The following is a 27,499-nucleotide window of genomic DNA, read 5'->3' on the forward strand; positions in this document are numbered from 1 at the left end:
ACTAAGTGCCATGCGAGAGCTATTCACATTAGTTTCTAACTAAAAAATCAGTAATTGAAAGTCAGAGGAATTTTACTATGTAAAATTTAAAAGTTTAAGTAATTTTATGTTACATTTTAAAATTAAAGGATTATAATATTACAACTATATAAGTTTAACGGCAATTGTTTGAAATTTATCCCCCTTATTTATCATGCTGTGCAACTTCGTCCTTGTTTTACTTTCCTATGGTTCTACAGCTTGGTTGTTGGTTTTGTATTGGTCGGGTGTTTTGGGGTGAGCCTTCGTCTTGGTTTAATTGGCTTGTACTTGCTTTGCTTTCTGTTGTTCTTATTTTTATTAATAAAATTTTACTTTGAAAAAAAAAAACGAAAAAAGATGTATCCAAACCAGGATGGCAAAGTACTTGAATTTGAATTCAATAAGTACTTTGCCATCCTGTAAAGCAGGGAACTGAGACAGCTCGTACAAGTTCAAAGATTAATGTCATATTTCCTTCGCTTGCACTATATTAAAGAAGAAGAAGAAACCTTTACGGATCAATCAAGCTGAGCCATCCTCTGGTGGGTGTGATTCCGTTGATGCAAAGGCACAATGTGGGTATTGTCTCTGCTTGACGTTTTTCTTCCCTTCTTTATATATATATATATATATATATATATATATATATATATATATATATATATATATAAACCTTCTACAATCGTTAAAAAGTTCCTTTATGTGGTCTTAAGCTGGCAAGGTACCATTCTCATGCAGGAACCATAAAGTTACTTGATGATTATATACATAGAAAGGAACAAATCAAAATGATAACATAAGCAACGTATACTTGAACTCAATTCATAATCAAGACTTCAATTAATTTTCCATATAGCAAGGTCCTGACATAATTTGGTAGGAATAAACATACATATATACACACTTAGATTTCCGAGGACAAAAATGGAAAAACTAAACCAATGGAAGTTATATGAAGAATGATTCATCACCTCATTATTACATTCTTTCCATAAGTGTTGAATGTATTGGATCGTTTAATGTTAGGTGAAGTGATAGATAGTTATGTGGAATTGTGGATAGCCGGTGTGCACGTCTCTTTTTACAAGATTATGAGGACAAGAAGTGCAGCAACTGCTCATTTATGAATATTAGCTTTAAGGTTGGCCCAAGACACCAAAACAAAACAGTATATACATATAGAGAGAGATTCTTTGTTATGGAACACTCTTTAGCGAGGAAGGGTGCATGGGGTCATGAGGAAGACGAGCTTCTGAGGAAGTGCATTCAGAAATATGGAGAAGGCAGATGGCAGCTAGTTCCTTTAAGAGCAGGTAATTAAATTATAATATATATGCATCTGGCCTGTGGGTGGTCAATGAAGAGATAATTAATGTCTTGGAATTCCAGGATTACATAGATGCAGGAAAAGTTGTAGACTGAGATGGTCGAACTATCTAAAACCAGACATTAAGAGCGGAATGTTTACAGAAGATGAAGCCGACTTGATTATCAGGCTACACAAGCTGCTAGGTAACAGGCAAGTGAAATTATAAAGGCCCTACCTCATGAAACGGCTTGCATACGATATGTTGACCATCCGGTAGTCGTAATTTTAGAGATCATTTTAGTATCATTGAAAGCTGTATTCATTTGTTTTAAATCTAACCATTTTTATTTTCTTATTCTAATTCTAAATCTGTAACATCTTTAGCCTTGCACTGAGAAATTTCTATATCAACTCAGCATTATGTGTGTTTGTGGACTAACCACTAGCTAATATCATTTCCTATATTTTTTTTTTTTTTAGTGTGAATGACTATTTTCTTCCTTAATTAGGTCATAATATATAATTATTAGAGGTCTCTATATGTAGTGCTTTAAAATCGAAATTGGTCTTTGGCATTTGATTTGATGAACTATTTGGCTATTTCATTCATTTTTTCCTTGATCAACCTTTAGAAAAAGATTCTTTTTTTCGTGTCTATAAACAGAGAGAAATTTTGTTAATATAACAGCAGAGTAAAAGTAGATACACCAAATAAACATATAGGCAAAGCCAAGCAAAGAAAGAGCCACCTAAAGATCAAAGAAAAACCTGCAGCAACCTAACTAAGACAAAATATCAAACACCATAAAGGCAAGTAGTCAACCCAAAAGAACTGACACAAAACCAAAAAAGGAAGAAAACAACAAAACCAAAACCAAAATTTCCAACAGCAATATATGCATGAACAATTAACATTAGCTAGTGAAGAAAAATATAAATCCGACATAGATTTAAATATATAAATCCTAACACATGTTCAGATAACTCTAAAATATCTATTATATTTGTTTCACTAATCTAGAAACAATCACATGTAATTAACATAAATTATGTCTATAAATCATAGTCTTAGTGGACCTTATATTACAAAATCAAATTGCTCCACAACTTAATCTGCTTAACTCCATCCTTAATTGTACCTTATGAACAATCTGCTTAACTCCATCCTTAATCTGATCAAAACTCTTCCACCAATTTCTTTTACTCATACTTTATGGGAAGCTAACAATTTTGCAAATCATTTGGCAAAAGTAGAGAGGATATTATAGCCTTCCTATAGATGATGTTTTGTCTCTCATTAGTGATTCATGACCCTATTTACATTTGATCCTTGTCGGCAAATTGCTTTATTTGTTTCAGTTGGCGAGTTGCTTTGAAATCTCGAGGCCCCTACACTTAACTCTTGTGCACTTATGTTGCAAATTAATTTTCTCTTCTTTGATTTTAGCTTCATTATCTTCAACTTCTGGGAGCTCCTTACCATCTTGCTTAAGACCATTGCTAGGAGAGCTAAGTGGAACAAAAGGGCCTGAACTATATATCTTATGGGCTTGATCTACACTTTCACATGGTGTTTCTTCTTGAATCCTGTGGTTTTCCATTTGATCACTCTCATAGGCAGCTCTACTCATTGCTTTGGCTAAATTTTTATGCACAGGATGTCCTAATGTGACAGTCTTAAAGGCCTGCGCTGTTAGAATTTTCACAATGAAGTTGTAGAGCCTGTTGCAAATGCCAAGGGTTTGAAACTGGGGCTCTTTTTGATCCATTTATTGGACTCTGTAAAACTGGAATGTAATTTCAGAAGTTGATATATATGAATAGAATGGGGATGGAAGATTTTGATAATAGTGGGTTTATTTGGATTGTTTTCTTGAAAGTAGAGGCACATTAGAAACAATATGAAAATGATTCTTTTCTTTTCTTGAGAAAATATAAACCCAAAAGAAAAGTCATTGTCAATTCTGATTCCGCTTAAAGCAAAAGGAGCCTGGAGTGTAGCCTATAAGAATAACAAAAGTTTGAGTGTACATTTCAACCATTGAAAATCAAGAAAACCATCCAACACGGTTTTACCTTTTCTAGCAATAATAATAATAATAAAAAAAGAACCATTTTTAAGTATGGTTCTTTGATTTTTTTTTAAATAAATGCTTCATGCCTACCGGGTAACCATTATTTTCATATTCAATTGAATATCTTCTGCCCCCCTTGATACTTGGAAGAGAAATGAGAAAATATTCTCTCATATCATTAACAATGAATGGAGATTGCCTTATATGCAAGATTGATTTAGTAACTACCCCTATCATTTATTGACAGCTCAACAACAAAAAACAAAACAAGCTAACAAACTTCCCGCCTACTGATTAAACAAAAGAAATGAATTCTCTACATCCTCCCCTCAAGATGAAGATGGGCTGAGATTGACCGATCCCATCTTGGACAAGAAAAAATAGAAGAGCTGAGAATTCAAAGGCTTGGTAAAAAGATCTGCCAATTGAAGCTTATTAGAAATATGGCCCGTTTGAATGAATCCTAGAAGCAATTGTTAACGCACAACATGGCAATCTATCTCTAGATGCTTGGTTCTTTCATGGAAAACTGGATTTTCAGAAATATGAACAATAGCTTTGTTGTCACAATGCAATGGAATTGGAAGCTGCAAGTGAATTTGGAAATCTGTTAACAAATAGCTAATCCATTGCAATTCACAAACCACTGAAGCCATGCTCCTATATTCTACCTTGGCTGAAGATCTGCTAATGGTGGTTTGTTTCTTGGACTTCCAGTAGATAAGGGAGGACCCGAAAAATATGCAATACCCTGTAATCGAGCACTTGGTAGTGATACAGGTGGCCCAATCAGCATCGTTAAAGCTTATAGTTGACAATTACTTGAAGAAGGAAAAAATAATCCTTTGGCTAGTGAACCTTTCAAGTACTTCAATGGATGGATCACCATAGCCCAATGGGATGTGCATGGTGCCTGTAATTATTGGCTAAGTTGCTGGACGGCATAAGTGATGTCTGGTCTCGTTAAATTGAGATAAAGAAATCTTCCAACAACACATCGATACTAGTCTGGTTCAAGAAGGAGATCACCTGATGAATCAGAGAGTTTAACACCCTTAGACGTAGGGTACTCCATAGCTTTAGCATCCAACAATCCAGCATCCTTAAGAATGTCTAAGATGTATTTGCGTTGGTTGAGAAAGAGACCAGTGTCACTTCAAGCTAATTCCACTCCCAAAAAATACTTGGCATAGCCAAGATCTTTAATCGTAAATTGGTAGTGTAGATAATTCTTGACAGCAATTAATCATCTTCAGTGGCACCCATTATCAGTAAATCATTTACATAAACGAGAAGTGCCACAAAATGATCACCTGTGTTAGTATAATTACAGCAATTAGCATGATTGTAGGAGATTTGTGTAGCATAATTACAGCAATTAGCATGATTATAGGAGATTTGTGTAGCATAATTACAGCAATTATTATTCTTGTCTAAATTAGCTCATATTCTCATGTATAAATAGATGTAATATCTCTATAAATAAGACACAGACAAATACACAATATTTTCCTTCAATACTTGTATTCTTTCTTCTAACATGGTATCAGAGCGGTAAAACTTTTATTTCTAATTTCTGAGGTATCTTTTCTCTCTCTATAACCTGTTCTGATTCATTCTTTCATTCCTGTTATTATACCATTTTTTTTTCTCCTCATCTTGTTATCAATGGAGAAATCTAATATTTCAAAACCTATTGCAATAATTCTGACTGGTTCCAACTATAAACTTTGGGTTCAAGGAATGAAAAGTTTTTTGATAGGTCGCAAGCTTTGGCGTATTGTTACCAGAGATATGACAAGAGAAAACGATGAAACTGATGCAAAATTTACTGAACGTCTTGAGGATTGGGATAATAAAAATTATCAGATCATCACTTAGTTTTGCAATACCTCTGTCTCGTCCATCCACATCCAATTTGCTAATTATGACTCTGTAAAAGAAATCTGAGATTTTTTGGCTAATCGATATCAAACCACTGGACTTGCCCACTATTATCAGTTGTGGACTACTCTTCATAATCTGAAACAAGAAGCAGGTCAATCTGTGCATGATTTTCTTACTCAGGTCCAACCCATTTGGAATCAAATATCTCAGGCCAAAATCAGTGAAGATCATCTTCATCTCATTCAAGTTCTAATGGCTCTTCGATCAGAATATGAGGCCGTTCAAGCGTCCCTGCTATATCGAAATCCACTCCCATCATTGGATACTGCTATTCAAGAGATTATTTTTGAAGAGACTCGTCTCAGTTTGGATAAAACTCCTCAATTTGAAACTGTTCTTGCAACTACTCGATCCTCACATCAGAAATTTGGCAATCAACTTTGTAAGAATTGTAATCAAATTGGTCATGCTTTTGCATATTGTCCTACTATAGAATGCAGATATTGTCATGGTTACGATCATATTCTTGAATATTGTCTCACACGCCCTCCAAGACCAAAAGGAGGGCATTCTAAATTCAAGAATGTCTCAAAGCCTGGATCTTCCTCTGTCCTTTCTTTGTTCTTTGCTCGAGGGTTCTACTGTCATCACCATGAGTGATCTTGAGGCACTATTCAAACAGGTTATCTCTTCTAATTCTCCTGCTGCCATGTCTGCCACTCCAGGTAATTCTTATTGGCTTTTTGACTCTGCATATTGTAATCATATGACCACTAGTCTTAAATTCTTGTCTTCTGCAAAACCTGTATCTTCCTTACCACCAATCCATACCGTAAATGGTACTAAAATGAACATCACAGATACTGGTCATGTGTCTACCTCAAATCTTCATCTCCCTGACACCTATTATATCCCTAATTTGGCACTCATTCTTATTTATGTTGGTCAATTATGTGAAAATGGACTAAATGTTATTTTTTCTCCCCATGGTGTCCAGGTACAGGATCCACAAACGGGACAAATTCTTGGGGAGGGTCGCAGAGTGGGTCGATTATTTGAGCTTGCATCTTTACATCTTCCTCAGAGATTTGTGTCTGTAGCTACAATCCCTAATTCCTCTATTCACCAATGGCATCTTCGTCTTGGTCATGCTTCTGCCAGTAAAATTTAACCTTTAATTTCTCGTAGATTATTAGGATCTACTAAGTTTGAGTTATTTAATTGTTTAAATTGTCAGCTTGCAAAACAACCTGCATTATCTTTTTCTCATAATAATACTACTTTAGACACTCCTTTTGGTTTAATTCATTCTGACATTTGGGGTCCTTCTCCTATTTCTTCAATAAATAGTTTTCATTATTTTGTGATATTTATTGATGATTATTCTCGGTTTACTTGAATATATTTTTTGAAACATCGATCTGAGTTATCACAAATTTACATCACATTTGCAAAAATAATTAAAACTCAATTCTCTTGTGACATTAAAATTCTTCGAACAGACAATGCCATGGAATATCGGGATTCTTCTTTACTTCAGTTTCTTAGTCAACAAGGCACCATTGTTCAACGTTCTTATCCTCACACCTCTCAATAGAATGGGCGAGTCGAACGCAAATATCACCATATTCTTGATTCTGTACGTACTCTTCTTCTTTTTGCCTCATGTCCAGAAAAATTTTGGGGAGAAGCAGCTCTTCATGCTGTTTATATTATTAACCGTCTTCCTACCTTGGTTCTTCATAATTTATCTTCTTTTGAAAAGTTGTTTGGACAACCTCCTGACTATTCCATCCTTTAACCTTTTGGATGTGTTTCTTTTATTCTTTTACAACCTCATGAACATACCAAATTAGAACCCCGTGCTCGTCTATGTTGTTTTCTTGGTTATGGCATTGAACACAAAGGGTATCGTTGTTTGGATCCTGTTTCTAATAAGTTACACATCTCTCGTCATGTTACCTTTTGGGATAATACTATGTTCTCTTCTCTTTCCAAATTTCATCACTCTATCAATACTGACTCTCTATTTTTCACTAACTCCTCCAAAGAGCTGTTTCCAAGTCCTGATCCAGGTGATTGTGATGTGCTCAATATTAGCCCAACTACACCTGCCCCTATTGAATCTGCACTTGATTGTTGATCCGATTACTGCGACATCTCCTCCTAGCACTACTCTTCGTCGTTCTACCCGTGTAAGAGAAACTCCTCATTATCTTTTTGATTTTCACTGTTGCTCTACTATTGCAACCCTTCATGAGCCTTGTTCTTATCGTGAGGCAAATCGACCCTCTTTGTGACAAGCTATGGTAGCGAACTTGGGCTTTAGAGAAAACTCATACTTGGGATTTAGTTGATCTTCCACCAAACAAGACTCCTATTGGTTGCAAATGGATTTACAAAATCAAGACCCGTTCTGATGGAACTATTGAACGCTACAAAGCTCGCTTAGTAGCCAAAGGGTACACTCAAGAGTATGGTATCGACTATGAAGAAACTTTTTCTCCAGTGGCCCGATTAACATCTATTCGCAGTATCTTAGCTATTGCTGCGTTCGTAAATGGAAACTTTTCCAGATGGATGTCAAGAATGCTTTTCTTCATAGTGATTTAACAGAAGAGGTTTATATGCATCCTCCTCCTGGTTATCATTCTCCTCATAAGGTTTGCAAACTTCGGCGAGCCTTATATGGATTAAAACAAGCTCCCAAGGCCTGGTTTGCCAAATTTAGTTCCACTCTTGCTTAACTTGGTTTTCTTTCTAGTCCACATGATTATGCATTATTCACTCACTGAACTGACAGTGGTATTGTTCTTCTGTTGCTTTATGTTGATGATATGATAATAACAGGAGATGATTCATCTGGTATTTCAGAGTTACAACATTATCTCAATTAGCATTTTGAAATGAAAGACCTGGGTTCTCTCAGCTATTTTTTAAGTCTTGAAGTTTCTCAAAATTCTGATGGCTATTATCTATCTCAAGCCAAGTATGCATCCGACCTACTTTCTCGAGCAGGCATCACTGATAGCAAAATAGTATCAACCCCATTGGAGCTCAATTGCAAACTTACACCTCTTGATGGTACTCCTCTTGATGATCTTACTTTATATTGACAGCTTGTCGGGAGTCTTGTTTATCTCACAGTTACTCGACCTGATATTTCATATGTTATTCATCTGGTCAGCCAGTTTATGTCTGCTCCTCGCTCAACTCATTTCTCTGCAGTACTTCGAATCCTTCGTTATATCAAAGGCACTCTTTTTCATGGTTTGCACTTTTTCGCTACCTCCTCCCTAGTATTATCCGCTACTCACGATCTTGATTGATTTGGTGATCGGCGGATCGTCTCTCTACAACTGGTTATTATTTCTTCTTGGGTAATTCTCTTATCTCTTGGCGTAGCAAAAAAGCAAACTGTTGTTGAACGTTCTAACACAGAATCTGAATATCATGCTCTTGCTGATGCTACATCTGAATTACTTTGGTTACGGTGGTTATTAACTGATTTGGGTGTCACTCATTCTTCTGCTATAATGCTTCATTGTGATAATAGAAGTGCCATACAGATTTCTCATAATGATGTATTTCATAAGCGTACCAAACACATCAAAATTGATTGTCATTTTGTACGTCATCGTGTTGCTCATGGCACCATATGCTTGATTCCTATCTCCTCTGTTAGCCAAACCGCTGATATATTCACTAAAACGCATCCTCCTGCTCGCTTTCAGGATCTCTTAAGCAAACTCAAGTTGGCACCTGTGCTACCATCTTGAGTTTGAGGGGGGGTGTTAGCATAATTACAGTAATTAGCATGATTATAGGAGATTTGTGTAGCATAATTACAACAATTATTATTCTTGTCTAAATTAGCTCATATTCTCATGGATAAATAGATGTAATATCTCTGTAAATAAGACAGACAAATACACAATCCTTTCCTTCATTACTTGTATTCGTTCTTCTAACAACCTGTACCTTTGGTAAACAAACAATTATCATTGGCAGACTGTATGAAGCCATAATCATGAAGCTTTATTGTTAATTCTTTGTTCCATTGATGCCCAACTTGCTTAAGTCCATAAAGAGACTTAATGAGTTTGTAAACCTATCCTGGCTTGGCTTTGGTATATCCTTCTAGTGGCCTCATGTAAAGTTCCTCATCAATGTGACCATGCAAGTAGGCATTGTTGATGTCTACCTGATGTATAGCCCAACCTTTTGTAGCAGCAATAGCAAACAACATTCGAACTGTAACTGTCTTAGCCACTGGAGAAAAACTAGTTTATAATCCAAACTAGGTAGTTGATTATAGCCTTTAGCTACAAGTCTTGCCTTGAATCTCTCTACAGAACCATCAGGATTGTTTTGACCCTGTATACCCATTTAGAAGAAATAAGCTTCTTGTTTGCCAGCAAATCCGTAAGCTCCCAAGTACCATTATCTACCAAAGCCTGTAATTCTTTATTCATAGCTTCCCCCACTTCGGGTCAGTCTTAGCATGATAATAAGATACTGATTCATGGACTTTTGACACAGATGTAATAAAGGTAAGATAAGAAAGATAAAAAACAGGGTTAGTAATTGTAGGTGGGTTAAGAGACAAACCTGATGGAGTAATTTGACCTATAAAACTTGCATAACTAAGTGCAGAAGGAAAAGTTAAAGTACTGTCAGAATGAGCCGCAACTACAAAGTCTTTAAGCCATGCAGGTTTGGTAGTGTTTCTAGTGCTTTTCCTAGGCTGAATTGGTAACTGACTTATGGTCGGAGGAAGTGAGTGAGTAGGAATTGTGACATCATGATTTGTATGTTGGTTATTAGCTGAAGTTGATAAAGATGGACTGTTGGGTAAAAAAGGTGACGTAGCTAATGGATTAGGTGGAGATGGACCAGGTTGTGTTGGCATGTGAGATGAAGATGGACTAGCCGGTAGAGGTTATACTTAATCAAAATTTGTGTGTGGCAAAGGAATGGTGATAGTACTTTCATCTTGGGTATCGTAATGGGGGAAGATATGTTCTTTGAATACAACATCCCTTGAAACACATGTAGTGTTAGTATCAAGATTATAGAGATTGTAAGCCTTGTAACCAGGAGGGTAACCTAAAAAAATGCATCTAAAAGCTTTAGCATCAAATTTTCCTTTGCTAGGACTCACGTTGGTAGCGTAACATAGACATCCAAATGTTCTCATTATTGAATAATCTAGTGTTTGACCATGTAACACTTCATATGGAGATTTCCATTGGAGGATTCTTATAGGTAGTCTATTGACAATGTAGGTTGCTGTCAAAAGTGATTCACCCTAGAGTTTTTTAAGAAGTTTGGATTGGAACATAAGTGATCTTGCAATCTCCAAAAGATTCTTGTGTTTTCTTTCTACTCATCCATTTTACTAGGGAGAGTAAGGACATGACCGCTGGTGCTCTATCCCTTTACTTTGAAACAATTGTTTGTAAGTAAAATTGAGGAACTCTGTTCCATTATCGCTATGAACTGTTTGGACAGTAGAATTAAATTTGTTGCGAACCATGTTGAGGAAAGTTTCCAAAGCAGCTAGCGTTTGAGTCTTGTCATTTAACAAATACGTCCATATAGAGCTACTGTGATCTTCTACTATTGTTAACATGTAGTTAGCAACAGATATTAAGTATTCTCGGTAAGGTCCCCATAAATCAATATGCAGCGATTGAAATAATTTTAATGTATGCGCAGAGCAAACACACCAAAGCATCATCTCTCTGAGCTAGCATCTAGGGGTCAACCCTTTTCTCTGGAATTTGTTCTTGTATCGAGAGCTTAGTTTGATTGCCTAAGGATCATCCGAATTTCCTTGTTCTGGTCCTCAAATTTCTCCCTTGCTTGATTCCAGTCCTCTTCTCCTCCTTTTCTTGCTGTCACTTTTTCACCAACCTTGGCTTCCTCCTTCAATTCACACATCAACCAGCCTTTACTCCCCACAACCAACCCTGTTGTTTCCTGCAAGATGACAGAACCTAATGTCATGGACTTAATTGCAAAGGCTCAGAATCTTCACTGTGAGGATAAAATCCTTCAACTTAGGATAGATAATACCCAAACCATGCCCCAGCAATGACTTTTACTTGTCGGAAAAATCATTTCATCTAGGAAAATTGGCCTAAACACACTCACTGCAATCCTTCAGAAAGCCTGGAAAACAAGATATCACTTCAACATAAGCCCCAAAAAGCTAAACACTTTTCTTTTCACCTTTCAACATGAAGTTGATGTCAAACTGGTTATGGAGAACAAGCCTTGGAATATTAACAATCAACACTTGGCAATACAAGAATGGCCTCTAGATCTGAGTTCTGATGAGATCAAATTTGCCCACTCCCCTTTTTGGGTGCAAATCCATGGTCTTCCTCCTAATCAAGTCACAACAACAAATGCACAGATCATTGGAAATTCCATGGGTTAATTTCTTGAAGCTGATCTTACTCAAAATGGGTTACTAGGTTTCTCAAATTTCCTCAAGATTAGAATTAACTTGGCTATTGATCGACCATTTCCAATAGGGTTTTATAATCGAAAGGAAGGGGGACAACTACAATGGATCAACTTGAAAATAGAAAAGCTTCCAGACATTTGCTTTACCTACGGTATCATGGGGCATATCAGTAAGATTGTAATATCTTGGAGTAGAGCAAATAAACACTGTCCTCTTCCACAAAGAAAGGAAACTTTGGGCCTTGGTTGCGAGCCACTCCTTTCTCTAGCAACCTTAAACAATTGCAAAGTCCACTTACCAAACCCATCAACCCAGAAACAGAAAACTGAGCTACTGAACCAGAAGCTTCTCTTTCTCAAATGAAACAATAACACGACCTAGCTCACCCTGCCCTTACCATAACAGAACCACCCAAGCCTACTAATCAACAATCCATTTTGAGACCCACTCCTCCCCCTGGTTTTGAATCAAAGTTTCAAGTTTCAATTTCATCACCTTCTCTTACTCAAAATTTGGCATCCTCTCCAAACCCACATCCATCTCTGGTATTGCAACCAATGCCGATGACTAAAGCACTATCGAAAACTTTTTTTTTCTATAAAAAGGAATTTTCTGGTTAACCCATCCCCTATACAGAGAGCTTTCCTTTCTGGAAAACATCTAGCCCCATGCAAGGTGAGGCATCGAGAGTCATAACAACCACTCTCTTCCCAGCAGACCAAATCCCTCAATTGTGGTAGGAATATCTTTCCCTTCAGGGGATTCATCATGTCAACACTATTTCCCTCCTTAAGAAAATTTCCTATTTAACTAATTTGTTCTAGGCTAGAGCATTGAATGCTCTAAATGATCTCTGCAAGTCATCTTTCCCTAACTTATCTTCTCAAGAAAAATCTAGCCCCCCTTTTACCAATGCAACTGATGTTTTTTCCAATCCCAAGCCCATGCCAAACAAAACTTCCCTTAATATAGCTCCAAGCCCAACCCAAATAGCCTTTTAATACTCCCTTATTTAAGCCAAGCCCACCAACACAACAATCTACAGCCCAGTTAGATGATATGGGGAAAACAAGACACTCTGAATGTAACACACTCTAGACCCAACGGAACACAGAACCCATCTCAACCCGTGCAAATATTATAATTCCGAGTACCCAACTTGGGCTAGAGGAATGGATCCCTCTTGATGATATGGTCCAAGTTGCAACTGCCATGTTCAAACGATCTATAAAGTCAAGCCAGACAAGTGAATCCACCCCCACTAATGAGATGAGCCAGGTAGGGAAATCCACTCAAGGAAAAGAACGTGGAATTGATCAAGCACTGCAAGGCACATCACTTGTTGGTCAAAAACGGAAATGAAGAGCTCGAGCACAAAACTCTGCTGTAAGAATTAAAGAACTTTCAATGAAAGAGAATGATGAAGACCTGGCAACTGTAGAACGGACAAACAAAAGAAACAGAGAGGAAGACACGGTGGATTCAGATGCAAAGAAACAATGCACCGTTGACTCTGAAGCTAAATTGGTGGAGGTACCCAACCAGAAATGGGCCCCCCATAATCAATGAATATATTGAGTTGGAATTGTCAGGTTGTGAGGAACCCCCTGACAATTCACACCCTGAAAGGAATCTGTCGATTCCATTCCCCTAGCTTGGTTTTCCTTGCTGAAACCAAAAATAAAGATGAAGTTGTTAGGAAATGTTTAAGGAGATGTGGATTTCTCAATGCACTAACAGTTGAGCCGACAGGCTATTCTGGAGGTCTTAGTCTTGCCTGGGTGGACTCTTGTGACTTGAATGTACTCCTTCAAAACTCTTTTGTAATCCATGCTCAAGTAAATGATGTTAAAACACATTCCTACTGGGATGTTTTATTTCTCTACATAAGCTGTGATGAGGAAACAACGTGTGCTCAGTTTGACTTTCTTCTAAATTATAAATCAAGTCTTAGTGTAGATTTTCTATTTATTGGAGACTTTAATGCTTTTTTATGGACTTCGGAAAAGCTGGGAGGTGTTCAGAATTTTCATTAAAAAATGAACTTATTTAGAGGCTTTGTCCAAAACATGGGTCTTCTTGACCTAGGATTCACAGTTCCAATGATGATGTGGAACAACAGGAGAAATGGTTCCGGAAACATCAAGGAAAGGATTGATAGAGCCCTTGCAAATGCATCCTGGCTTATGAATTATCCAAAAGCAATTGTGATGCACCTAGAGGACAGAGGGTCAGATCATCGACCCCTTCTAATTTCTCTGGAGCCTACACACACTAGACCCAAGCGTCACTTTTACTTTGATGCTAGATGGATCGATTCACCCAAGGTAACCAATGTGATCTCTTCGGCTTGGCAGAGTCAAAGGTCTGGATCTCTTATTTACGAAGTTCATCACAAGTTAAGAAGATGTCAAACCGCCTTATGGGATTGGAATTAAAAAACCACTAACAACTCTAGGTGAAAAATTAAATTCTTAAAAGATCAGTTGGATGACGTCAAGAACAACATGGTGAACCGGGATGGGAATCTAGTGCGTCAATTGGAGAATAACCTCTGCCAGGAAATTAAAAAAGAAGAAATTTATTGGGCTTAAAAATCAAGAGAAAATTGGCTCAAGGTACTTTCTTTCATGAAAAAACAATGCAAAGAAGACAAAGGAATTGCATTCAAAGCCTCCAAGATAGCAATGGTGATTGGAAATACAAATTTGAAGAAATTTTAGAAATTGCAATCAACTACTTCCAGCATATATATTCATCCTCCAATCCATCCAGCTTTGATCGAGTAACTTGTGGGATTGGAAAACGGATTTCTACTGCTATGAATGAAGTTTTGATTCGTCCTGTAGCTAGGGATGAGATCCGTAAAGCAGCATTTGCTATCAATCCTACAAAAGCACCTGGAATAGCTGGCTTGACTGGTTTGTTCTTTCAAAAATTCTAGGACATCATTGGAGAAGATGTTTGCCTTGCAATTCAAAGCTTCTTTTAAACTAGAGAAATGCCTAGGGCTTTTAATCATGCCTTGATCTCCCTCATCCCCAAAGTATAACAGGTAAAATCTATGCAGGATTTAAGGCCTATTGGTTTGTGTACTGTTTTGTACAAGATCATTGCAAAAATCTTATCTAATAGAATGCAGCCAATTATGCCATTTATCATTAGTGAAGAGCAAAGTGCATTTACTAAAGGAAGATTAATCTCTGATAACATTCTCCTCTGTCATGAAATTATGCACTATTTGAAGAACCAAAGTTGCTCTAGGAAATATGATATGGCTCTCAAGCTAGACATCAATAAAGCCTATGAGTGTGTGGAATGGGAATTTTTAAGAAATATTATGTTAAAGCTTGGCTTTCATCAACAATGGATTTCTTGTATTATGACTTGTGTTTCCACTATTTCCTACACTCTTCAACTAAATGGGCATCGGGTTGGTTATATTACGCTTTCAAGAGGGCTAAGGCAGGGAGACCCTTTATCCCCCTATCTTTTTCTTTTATGTGCAGAAGGCTTCTCTCATCTATTGGCTTCTTCAAATATACAGGGTATTGTCATTGGAAGGCATAGTCCTCTAGTCACTCATCTCATGTTTGCTGATGATTCGGTAATCTTCTCCAAAGCGACTACTAGAGATGCTCAATCTATAAAAGATCTCCTCCAGGTAGACTCTCTAGCGAGTGGTCAATCTGTTAATTATTCCAAATCCTTGCTTTTTTTTAGCAAGAATACTCCACATGCTAACTGTATGAGTATCTCTTCTTAGGATTCATAATCTTGGAGGTCAAGACAAGTTCTTGGGGCTGCCTTCTGTTACCACCAAATCAAAGAGGCAAACATTTACAGAACTTATTAATAAAATTTGGCACAAGCTAGATGGATAGAAGGAGCAAATGCTATCTCAAGCAGGAAAAGATGTTCTTATAAAGGCAGTGGCTTCTGCTATCCCAGTCTATGCCATGGCATACTTCAAACTACCAATGTCACTTTGTCAAGAAATTAACAAGATGTTGGCTGACTTTTGGTGTGGACAAAGCAAAACAGGAAAAAAGCAACACTGGATTTCATGGACTAGTATGTGCTGTGGCAAATCTCTTGGAGGTTTGGGTTTTAGAGATCTTCAGAGTTTTAACCAAGCTCTTCTAGCAAAACAAGGTTGGAGGATAATAACTAACCCTAATTCTTTACTTGCTCGGGTGCTGAAAGGTGAATACTTCCATGCTTCCTCATTTTCACAAGCTTCAATTAATGGGAATCCATCATGGGGTTGGCGCAGTCTCTTGTGGAGAAGGGAAATTCTTCTTCATGGTATGAGATGGCAAGTCAACAATGGGAATTCTATTTTATGCAAGGAGGACAAATGGATCCCACAATCCTTCCCCAATCTTCCTCATGTCAAGGCTGATGCAAATCCTCATATTAATTGGGTTTCACAATTGATTGACAGACCCAATTGTAGGTGGAACTATCAAGCTCTCAATGATGTCTTTCATGAGGATGAAATCAGGAATATTATGGCTATCCCAATAAGCATGGTGGATAGGGAAGATAGAATTTCTTGGCATTTAACCCAAAATGGTACCTATAATGTCAAGTCAAGTTATCACATAGCTCATACTCTTAAAATGAGCAAGATTATGGAGAATGTTGCAGGTCCAAGTCTGAATTCCCAAGCAAATCTCAACTCCTTTTGGAAGAAAGTGTGGAGTACCCAATTACCCCCCTAAGATTAAAACATTTCTCTAGCGTTTTCTCAAGGAAAAACTTCCTTCTAATGCACTCTTACATGTAAGATTTCAGCATACCCCGGAAGAATGCTTGGTTTATGGGGGAAAAAGAAACACTTAAGCACCTGTTTTTCACATGTCCAAAAGCAATTAAGGTATGGTTACACTCTCCCTTACTATTGAGATCCTCTTTGCTTCAGGGGCCTTCTTTGATGGACTGTTGGAAGAAATTATGTGAGCCTCTCATTAACTCGGGCAATGGAAATGAGTTGATCCCTCTCCTAGTCTTCATCCTTTGGCACTTATGAAAGAATAGAAACAGGAGGACTTCCAGTAGTGTGGATTTCTCCTACCACCAGGTTATATAAGTAGCTCTCTCTCACTTTGAAGAATTTATGGTTGCCCAAAATCCTTCCCAACCTCATTTGACTCCTGCAGCAGTTGAACGAAATTGGTCTCCACCTCCAATTAATGTGGTTAAAATTAATATTGATAGTGCTACCAACTCTAATAGGAATCTCGGAGCAGTGATTGTAATTGCTCGAAATCACAGTGGTCAACATCTAGGATGGTCCTACAGAAGAATTAATGGTATCTCCAATCCTATCATCCTAGAAGGGCTTGCTTGTAGAGACGCCATTTTACTAGCTAAGCAGAGAAGGTTTAATCACATCATAATTGAAGGAGATTCACAAGTTATAATCAATAGTTTATATTGTCCAACAATTCTCCAAGAGGTTCAAGGAATAGTGCCGGATATTATCCACTTTACCCGTGAGCTTCCTCTAGTATCTTTTCACTTTGTTAGGAGAAATGAGAATAAGGCAGCTCATGTTTTAGCCTCTAAAGCAATTAAGGATGTATCTTTTCTTTTGAACCCATTATTACAACACTCTTTTGTATTTTCTACCTTACTTCTGTAAGGTCGTCAATGAATCAATCATCTTTCCAGAAAAAAAAAAAAAAAAACTCTTTTGTATTTTCTACCTTACTTCCATAAGGTCGTCAATGAATAAATCATCTTTCCCGAAAAAAAAAAAAAAAAGGATGCATAGAGCTAATATGAAAAGGAATTCTTTACTGTTTGGAAACATTACAAATATCACAGTCTTATATACTTGGTTCTTGCAAAATGCTAGGAATATGGCTTAAAGTAACCAGTGGAGCACGTCCTAATCTATGATGCCAGAAAGGACACTTATCACAATCTTTATACCTGCTATTACAAGTACATATGTAGGAATCAGGTTGACTATGGTTGGTTTTAAGTGTGGTAGAAAGGATAGTGTTACTGCTCAATCTATATAGGCCACCTTGCACTTTTCCCACTGCAATCACCTCTTTAGTCAATAGGTCCTGCAATACACACTGGTCAGAAAAAAAAAAAATTAACACTAGTGTTTGAGGTTTTAGCCAACTTACTTATGGACAAAAGGTTGTATTTAAAAGAAGGAATATGCAGGACATCTATAAGTTCTATTCTACTGTTGAGTTTTATATTTCCTATATGGTGAACACGTTTTGTAGTACCATTAGGAAGATAGACAAGAGTATTATTGTGAATTTTGGTTTTGGTATTGAAAAAATCAAGGTTATATGAAATGTGTGTTGTAGCACCAGTATGAATTATCCACATACCTGTATCTTCTTTCTCAAAGCTAAGATGACAACTATGTTTGTTTATACCTGCAAAGCCTCAAAAGTTAGAGCAACCTGCATTAGTAACTCTTTTCCCTTTGAAATATTTGGCTATCTCTTGCAGGTCTTTAACCACCGAGGCCATATTAGCATTCCAGCTTTCATTCTTTGTAGTTCCAATATGTTCTTCTTCATTAAGTGGACTATCAAGGAGCTGTGTAGCATTTACTTGTTTCTTATTTTTCTTTTGCTTGAATTTCATGAAACCATTCTAGAAGCTTAACCCTACGTTTGGGTGGAGGTAGAATAAAATAAGGTTTTATAAAGTAAAGTTTTTCAAAGTAAGATTTTTTATGGTTTTCAAAGATTCATAATTTTTTAGTGTTTGGGAGAAAATTAAGGTTTTTTAAAGTATTTGAAGGTTTTAAAGAGAAATCTCGTTAACCCACCAATTTGGTGGGCTGAAAAATGAGGTTTTTGGAGGTTTTTAAAAACCTCCAAAAACCATACTTTAAAAATCCTTCTATCCTCCCAAACAAAAGTTCAAGATTTTTAAATCCTGAAAAACCTTCAATTACTTTAAAAAATTCCTTCCCACAAAGGGTAAAATAGGTATCTTTCAAATGTCCACTCCTATTACAAAAACTGCAGTACTTATCCTCCTTTTTCACAGAATCACTCTTCTTTTGTTGGAATTTTATCCTTGGTCCAACGTTTTTACCACCATTGCCACATTCTCAATCACAGAAATCTGTACTCTCTTTGCATTTCAATTCTAAGAATCATAGCATGAGCTTTATTCACATCTGGCAAGGGATCCATTAATAAGATTTGACTATGAGTATGATCATAATTCTCCCCTAGTTCCATCAAAAATTGGATCAACTTATCATCATTTTCTATGTCAGCCATTTTCTTTACAGCATCGCATGTACACATTGGAAGAGGCTCAAGGTAGTATAATTCGTCTTAAAGTTTCTTCAGCTTAGTGAAATAAACTGAGATTGGTTAATTTCCTTGAACAAAAGCTCCTATTTCTCTTTTCACTTGATAAAAGCATAAGGCCATTACTTTGCCCGAATCTTTGTTTAATCTCAGTGTAGAGTTTTCTAGCCATAGTGACATAGAGAAATGATTCCACCAAATCTTTAGAAATTGCATTAAGAATCCAAGATAAAACCATACTATCCACCTTACACCATTTTTCAAAACCACTGGATTTCTCATCTGGTTTTTCAATTTTCCCATCAATGAACCCTAGTTTATCCTTTGCGCATAAGGCAATTATCATAGATCTACTACACGTCAAGTAATTAGTGCTATTGAGAGGAGCACTTACCAAAATCATGCTCGGATTATCATAGTTTTGCAACCTGAAAGCTTCTTCCTCAACCTTGTTGGTCACAATTCTAGTTTCTTCCTTCTTGATCTCATATCAGAATCTCTTAAAACTTCAATTTGGAATTAGAAAAATGAGTAGAAGAAAAAATTTCTGGTAGATCATAGTGAATGATCAACACCAGAAGAAAAAAAACTGTAAAGAACCCTAGCTACACATACCATGATACAACTTGTAAGAGAAATGAGAAAATATTCTCACATATCATTAACAGAGAATGGAGTTTACCTTATATACAAGATTGATTTAGTAACTGCCCCTATCATCTATTGTCAGCTCAGCAACAAAAAACAAAACAAGCTAACAAACTTCCCGCTTACTGATTAAATAAAAGAAATGAATTCTCTACACCCTTCTACTAGGTAAAAGAGTAGCTTAGCTAAAAGAATTAATGAATCAAAAAATTATAATGTGTTTGACCTTCAGATAGTTGCAGAGATATCATAGGCTACTCCAGTTGGTGAACCAGGTACAAATGGAACAAATCCCCACACACCGAACACTAGCCTCATGAATCTATTATTGAATTTTCTCCACAAGTAGTGAATAGTTATTGTGGGGTGTGTTACCTGATTTTTGCCCTGCTCACTTGGTTCACCACTTTCAATGAAAAGTTGCCTGAGTTCTTCTAGACTTGGAATATCAGTTTCATCAGAAACCATTGGTTTTCTGTTTCTCATTAGCACTGCTTCAATAAGATGTTTTGTCACTGATGCATGCATTTCATATAATTTTTTAGATATAATTTTATAACTAATTTATCCTTTTTTATAGTTTTTATAGTAGATATTAGCCTTGATTTAGTTAATTTTACCTTTTTATACTTCTTAGTTTAATTTATAGAATTTATTTATTTTGTAAATTAAAATTTGAAGAATTTTAGTGATAATTTGATCATAGCAACCATTTGAAAAAAATCAGAGCTGAAGTATAAAGTTTTAAAGAGAAAAATTTGAATTGAGTTTTAAAGAAACAAAAAGTTACACAACTTATGGCACAACTTGTGTAGCATGTGTCGCAGGTTGTGTCGTAATCAGAAGCGAAGTTTTTCTTAAGCCAAAAGTTACACAAGCAAGGACACAACCTCATTTTGCCTGTGTTGATGCACCTGATGAATTTCAAAATTATCCAGAAAGTTACACAACTTGCAACACAAGACGCAACACAACCGATTCAACTTGTGTCATTTTAATGAATAATGTTGACGTGACACTTATTGTCCTCTGACCTAATACATCATCTTTTCTCCAGAATCTTCTATCTTTTAACCCATTTTAGGGCAAACTCTTGAAGGATATAAAATCTTTTTTTTCTCTTTCTTACCTTAAGGAGAAAACAAAGGATTTTTTCTAGAAAGAAAAGGAGAGAGAAGGGCATCCTTGGATCGTGTTTGCAAAAGCTGAAGAGGATGGCTTCTCCAACATTCCAACAGCAGATTTTTCACCATTTTCACTAAGTTTTTCTTTCCCTTAGCTTAGTTTTTCATTTCTTCTTCATTTCTCTACTTGGGTTTGTCTGGAAACTATAATTTGTGAGTAGAACTTTGAGATTTTAGGGATAGGTATGTAAATATTGCCTTGTAATGTGGTTTTTAAACTGATTTAGCTATTTAAATGAGATTTGTTGTATTTTTTATTTATTGTCTTGCGAGCTTATTGTCTTGCTTGATAAAGGGTCCTCATTAAGTTATGTCTTAATCCTTTACAAATGGACTAAAATGTGAATATTTAGGATAGATAATCTTGCAATAAACTTGATTTTCTTGGTGTTAGAAATAAGCTGAGAAGATAAAGAGGACTTTTAAAATCAATTAAAGCTTTAAATGAGTTTTTATTAAGTTTGAAATACTGTGAAAATAGAGTTTAATTTGATGAAAACCAACTTTGAAATTCTTGAAAAAGGTTTCAAACAACTAAGAATTGATTTCCTTCAAAATTACAAATCTCATGTGTTTAGCTAAATTAGGAATAAACCACATACAAGAATATTGAAAAGCCTTATCTCTAGAATCACTTTAATTTTTATTGAAGTTAGATTTAAATCATCCCAAATTTGTAATTAGTAATTTCAGCCCAAGTTTTAGTCATCTAGTTTAATTAATTGTTTGATTTAACTTAAATTTTTCAAATATCAATTTTATTTTCAATTTCATTCCAATATCTTTGAATTTTGGCATTCTAATTGGCTTATTTTTTTTAATTTCAATTTAAGCACAATTACCTATGGGAACGATCTTTTTAAATCAATACTCTAGTGACCCGCGCACTTACGTAAGCTATTTTATAACACATCAAGTTTGTGGCCCCGTTGCAGGGGAATTGTTTATTTTAAATTGGATTTTAACTATTTTAAGCTTATTAGAATTCTTATTTTCTTTTATTTTCACTGCTATTCCTTGTGTTTTTCAAGTATTTTGATTGTTTATGAGACAGTCGAAAAACACAAGTGACACTCAGTTGTTGTTCAATCCTGAAATTGAAAAATTTTATTGAGCCAACAAAAAGGAATGTTAGAGAAGAAAGGAAGCAGAAAAAGAAAAACAGAGCAAGAGGAGAAAATTGAAAACATGAAGAATCCAAATAGAGTTAATGATGAAAACAATGGAGGAAATTATCAAAATAGGCAGAATGAAGTTGTTAATCAAAATGACCCTCAGAGGAGGTCCATGTGAGATTATGCTTTTCCTAGATGTGCAGATGTGAGAGATAACAAACCTGTCATTGGAGCCAATCAATTTGAGTTATTAAGATTGGTCTCATTCAGATGGTCCAGAATTCACAATTTTTGGGGTAGCCCACTTGAAAATCCCCATTCTCATTTGAAAAAATTTCCGATGATATGTGGTACTTAAAGAAAACCTAAAATTCCAAATGAAGTGATTCGGCTAACCTTGTTCCCATTCTCTCTTCGAGATTCAGCATTGGAGTGGTATGACACACTTCGACAAGCCACTATGGCTACTTCGGAGCAGCTATCTCAAGCTTTTCTATTAGTTACAGAGCCACAGACCTGTTCCGCAAACAGAAATGTCATATGTGCTAATACAATGTTGCAGTAATAACCAAGATGGATGCAATTCAAATAGAATTCTTAAAATTATATGATTCAATGAAAGGTTGAGTTTATGCCTACAACCGTACTTGTTAAATCTGATTATAAGGTCATATGTGCCATTGATGAAGTGCGGAGCTCCTATAACTACAACTTAGTGCAGAAGAAGAAGAGCAAGATTTAAAGAAAGAATAATCTTATGCCATGTTAATAAAAAATTTGATTGTATTATATTGCATTATAGCCACCAAACATAGCCCAAGGGTTTGATGCATGACAAATAAATTTTCTGTTAGGGCATTCAGATAAACAGAACTTACAATGGTACTGAAGAGAACAACTATAATGGTACAGGTGATCATTAGTGCAGAATCTGAGGAACTGATCTTCTGAGTGTTTGAAAACTGTAGTTGCAGATTACACAAGCAAATGTCAATCTGAGAATCAAACACCATGAAGTAGAATTTCAATTATTATGGCATACCTGGTTATAAGAAAAAGCAATAGTAACTGCACCTCTCATTAGTCCTGCCCACCACATAATAAACTAAGATTTCAAACAGTTAGCATCCTTTTTCCTTTGTAGAAGTAGAACCATAAGACAATAGCTAGTTTTTGGATGCCTGTAATTATTACCTGTTGTTTAAACTCAATTTTGTTACTCTTTTTCTTTTGGACACAATTTATAATGTTTGCTAAAGGAAACACGAATGCTGCTCTTCCGACTAACACTAATGCAAAGAATGTTGAACTGATAATAACCGAAGTTCCTGCACTGAATTATCAATGTGAAACAATGTAGATAGGACAAGTGATGGTCTAATGTAAAATCTCTAGAGACATAAATTATTACGGATTATGAACTATTTGCCTGTATGTATACGTGGCAATATGCCTCACACTTCAGTTAAATATCAAGGGCATTACTAAGGTTTAGTTAACCTTGCTGTGAATCACTTAGCTTACTGGAAATATGAACGGGTGCCAGAAAACATCCTGTATAATTAACAGGTAGAAGATTACCTTGCATTGCTCCCTTTCTATTTGTCAATGTTGAAGGCATCCATGCCAACATATACGAAAATAAAAGATTCTGCAATAAATGACATTGTTGCAAATTCATGCCTGAAATTATTAGCCAGCATGAGGATTAACAAAAATCATTTACCAGGTCTGGAGGAAACTTAAAAGAAAAGCAAATATAAAAAATATATATAAAAAAAATCTTCCACCTATATCAAAACTAGATTAAGTTCATTAACTGATGGAATCCAGTTTTCTTTGAACAGTGAAAGAGTGAAGAAGTCTCTGTGGAGCAACAAAATCGAAAATAAGCATGACCCACCAAAAAAAAAAAAAAAAAGGAAGAAGAAGATTAAGAAAAAAGGGTTCTCACTTGGTTGTTTTCCGAGAGATTTCAGTAACATTGTGCCATGTGTAGTGTGACATTACAATGCCACAAAAGAAAACTGTCAAAATCCCACTGAGATTGCAAAGCTGCGAGAGGGAAGAAAAGTCCCATTTCACCCAATGATGCCATTAGAGTGGACTTATGATGCAAAGATACTATGTTTCTAAATTTTTAAGTGAAACGCATTTGCCAGAATGATTCTGCAGGAAGATTTGATAGCCATGTATGTACTCCTTACAATCAAAGTCAATACAAAATTTAAAATGCTGCAGCAGGTGAGATATGATTTAAGAGATTACTGATATTCCTATGCTACGGAGTGGAAAGGAAGGAAAATTAGGAGGCATCATTTATCAATGAGTTATACGATATTCCCGCACGTTTTTTTGTTAAAAATTTTCTAGGAAGGATTTGAGATTGTATGATTTGGTACCTCAGCCAACAGGTATGCTAAATAAGCCATAAGCATCATAAGTGCAACTTCGCGATCAGTGGAATGCCTGTTGACGAGACAACAAAATTTCAAGATTCAAAACACAGACTAACATGAATACAACTAAAAGTTGAAAAAAGTTAGATTATGGCCCTCTCCAAAATTGAAGTTGTATATTAATTATGCAAGATTTGAGCAAAACAATGACTCCTTATTTGCGACAGGTCAATTTTCAGATGTGAATAGCTACATGTCATAGCCATGTTTTCTGCTAAATTACAGGCATCACAAGCCAAAGTTGAAGTTCAAGTGAAAATGAAAAAACTGTCACTCAATTCAAATAATTGTATCTGAAGCAGACATTCTTCTTGCTTCATTCATTTTGCTTTCATTTTTGTATGAAAGTTCCAACTTATTTTATCTGAACTTCATTTTACCGATGTGTGAATAATGACATTACCCTAGACGTAGACATCTTAATTAAAAATGCTCTTGAAAACAGAAAAATGAGCAAATAAGAAGAGTTCATGCAAACATTAAATGCTCAAAGAAAGAAGTGAAGAGCATCCCTTTTTACCTTCCAAAGTAAAGTTTTTTTTATGACAAAAACACTTAACAGACCCACCTGAAACATTGAAATAGTGAAAGTTAGACACAACCCACAAACAGTATCTCTCAACTCTAGGAAGCCAAACAAAACACAAGCCAAGTAGGTACTTCCTATAAATCTGAAGCAAAGCAACAGAACTTTAGTTTTAAGAAGCACAGAGGAACTCCTTTCTAATATAACATATTTGTCAGAAACGCTCTTTGTAATCCATTTTAATGAAAACAAGGTAATAAAGGTAGAATGACTTTGTGACTTACAACACCCAGAGCAGTACCGGTGAAGAAGAGATAAAGAAAGTTCCCAAAAAACTTTAAGGTTATTGTGGCATCAATGTTGTTGAAGTTCAATAATTGGACTGCATTGTAAAGCACAATAGAAGTAGAATCATTTACTACTCCCTCACCAAACACTATGCTGTAAAGAAAGGGTGTTTCTTCTTGACTCAGAACCTTTACCACAAGGAAAAGATCAAGCATTAATATCTTTAATTAATTATTCCATATCCATTGTTATACTAAGATTTAACTTTATTAAGTGTACCTGCAACGTGCAAACTGAATCAGTTGCTGACAATATGGAAATTTAAAATTAAGGTCTAAGAATTAATCAAGGCTAATAAAAGAAAAATAAATTCACCAATAGTTACAAATCACCTAGGAAATCTTGCAGAGTAAGAGTGGTTGGACCAATTCTCTCAAAAGGCAGAAAAGCACCTATAGGATTATCAGAGGGTTAGGCTTTCTTTTTTCACAGGATACGAGATACTAAAAAAATGAACATATTAATGTTTTCAAACGAGCTGGTCATCAATATAAAGTCTGAAAATGATGAATCAGACTAGTAAAAAAGACAATAATATAAACGGATCTCACCTAGTGATATGAGGCAGAATGAAATTACTGTGCCAAGTATTCCAAACAACACAATTGTAGTAAAATTCTTGAAGAACTGCTTTTTCTTGACCTGGAATCTGGAACCAAATTTTGAAAAATAAGAAACAGTAAATCAAGGCCACACTAGCCTTGGATTGATAGTACTAAGTACAATAAACCATAGAAAGAAAAGAAAGAAGTCCAAAATTGCCTCAGCAATTAGAAGATTAACCTTATGCTTAGCTTCGTCATTAATCTCACGCCGAGTTGTTTTGATAGCTAAGTTCGCTGCTCTTCTTGTTTCTGATTTTACGCTTTTGGATTGTTGGCAATTTCATGGAACATTTCTGTATTTTTTATTCCCCTTTGCACAGTAATATAGATAGATTTATTTTAATTTGAGCCAAGGAATGACAGACTCTACACGGATTACAGATAAGAACAGTATTTTTTTTTCCCTGCGATTTAGTTATAGTTTATAGACGCTCTGTTTTGCACAAACGGAACAAACAGGGATTTCAGCTCTGCAATTTCAAACGCAAGGAGACACCGAATAAGCGAATAAAATCGCAATCGCTCAACATTTCACTTGCAGACGCAATCGCAATAGCTCTGCATTTCAGCCAGCTGTTCCTGTACCTTACCGTGAGGACGACTTGCTGCTTGTGTGCCAACTGCTCAACATTTCACTTGCGGGAACCAAAAAGTGTTCGGGGACTGCTGGGGAAATTTATCCCTGAATCAACTCGCTGTTCATGAAGTGCTGATGATAATAACTTGGTTGCCTTGGTCCATCTTGATACCATGGAGATTACGCTCTTCTTGACACATGCAATCTGAAACAAGCTCCAGCTCCTTTTGAAATCTAGTTGCGAATTGCTACTTAAAAATCATTAATCTGTTAATTGAAATTTAAAAGGTGCAGAAGGAAGAAGAGGACAAAAAAGCTCAACAAATGGCAAAAAAGAAAGAAGACAACAAACAGAATCGTTTTCATTAGAAGCCATGGACAACAGTGTAAATGGATCGCGAGCCCCTTCAGATCAGGAAAAACAAAGAAACAAACGGCGTCGTTTTCTAACTAACCCTGGGCAAAAGTCCAATGGATAACGGGCCGCACGCAAAATTGCGTGCACCGCAGCAGGTACACCGCTATTGTAAATGCATCTGCATTGGTGAGCAAGGGGAATTGTGCAAAATGGCTTGACAAAATGGCCCCCACAATGCATCAAAAAGATTAAAAAGGCAAGAAAGTCCAGCTCTTATAAATGGCGACCTTGATTTTTAAGGCTAAAAACATTGTGGAGCAGAAGGGTAAAATTGTAAAACAAAAAAAATCCCGTTTTCACTGGGACTGTCCATGTGAAGAGTAAATAGGATTCTGCTTTAATCAAGGATAGAAAAGATAGATTGCCGCGCAATGCTGCGAATATATCATTTAATTTATTTTATTAATAATAAATGTGATAATTAATATAAATTATTTTGTAAATATTTATAAATTATAATTTAAAAGCATATAATAATTTGCGGAAATCTAAATCTCTAAATTACAAGCATAAATATGAAAGCTATGTATACTTCCCTT

The 27,499-nt window shown here is 35.9% G+C and overlaps 1 protein-coding gene and 1 pseudogene across 1 annotated transcript; one reads left to right on the plus strand and one right to left on the minus strand.

Annotated features, from left to right (window-relative positions):
- Window positions 1–3,560: 3,560 nt before the first annotated feature.
- Window positions 3,561–25,615, minus strand: LOC110667479 (sodium/hydrogen exchanger 1-like; annotated as a pseudogene).
- Window positions 15,664–16,497, plus strand: LOC131180060 (uncharacterized mitochondrial protein AtMg00310-like). The gene has a single exon (XM_058147660.1). The coding sequence runs from the start codon at window positions 15,664–15,666 to the stop codon at window positions 16,495–16,497; it is 834 nt and encodes a 277-aa protein (XP_058003643.1).
- Window positions 25,616–27,499: the final 1,884 nt, after the last annotated feature.

Source organism: Hevea brasiliensis, chromosome 5 (assembly GCF_030052815.1).
Source record: "Hevea brasiliensis isolate MT/VB/25A 57/8 chromosome 5, ASM3005281v1, whole genome shotgun sequence".
Lineage (NCBI taxonomy): Eukaryota > Viridiplantae > Streptophyta > Magnoliopsida > Malpighiales > Euphorbiaceae > Hevea > Hevea brasiliensis.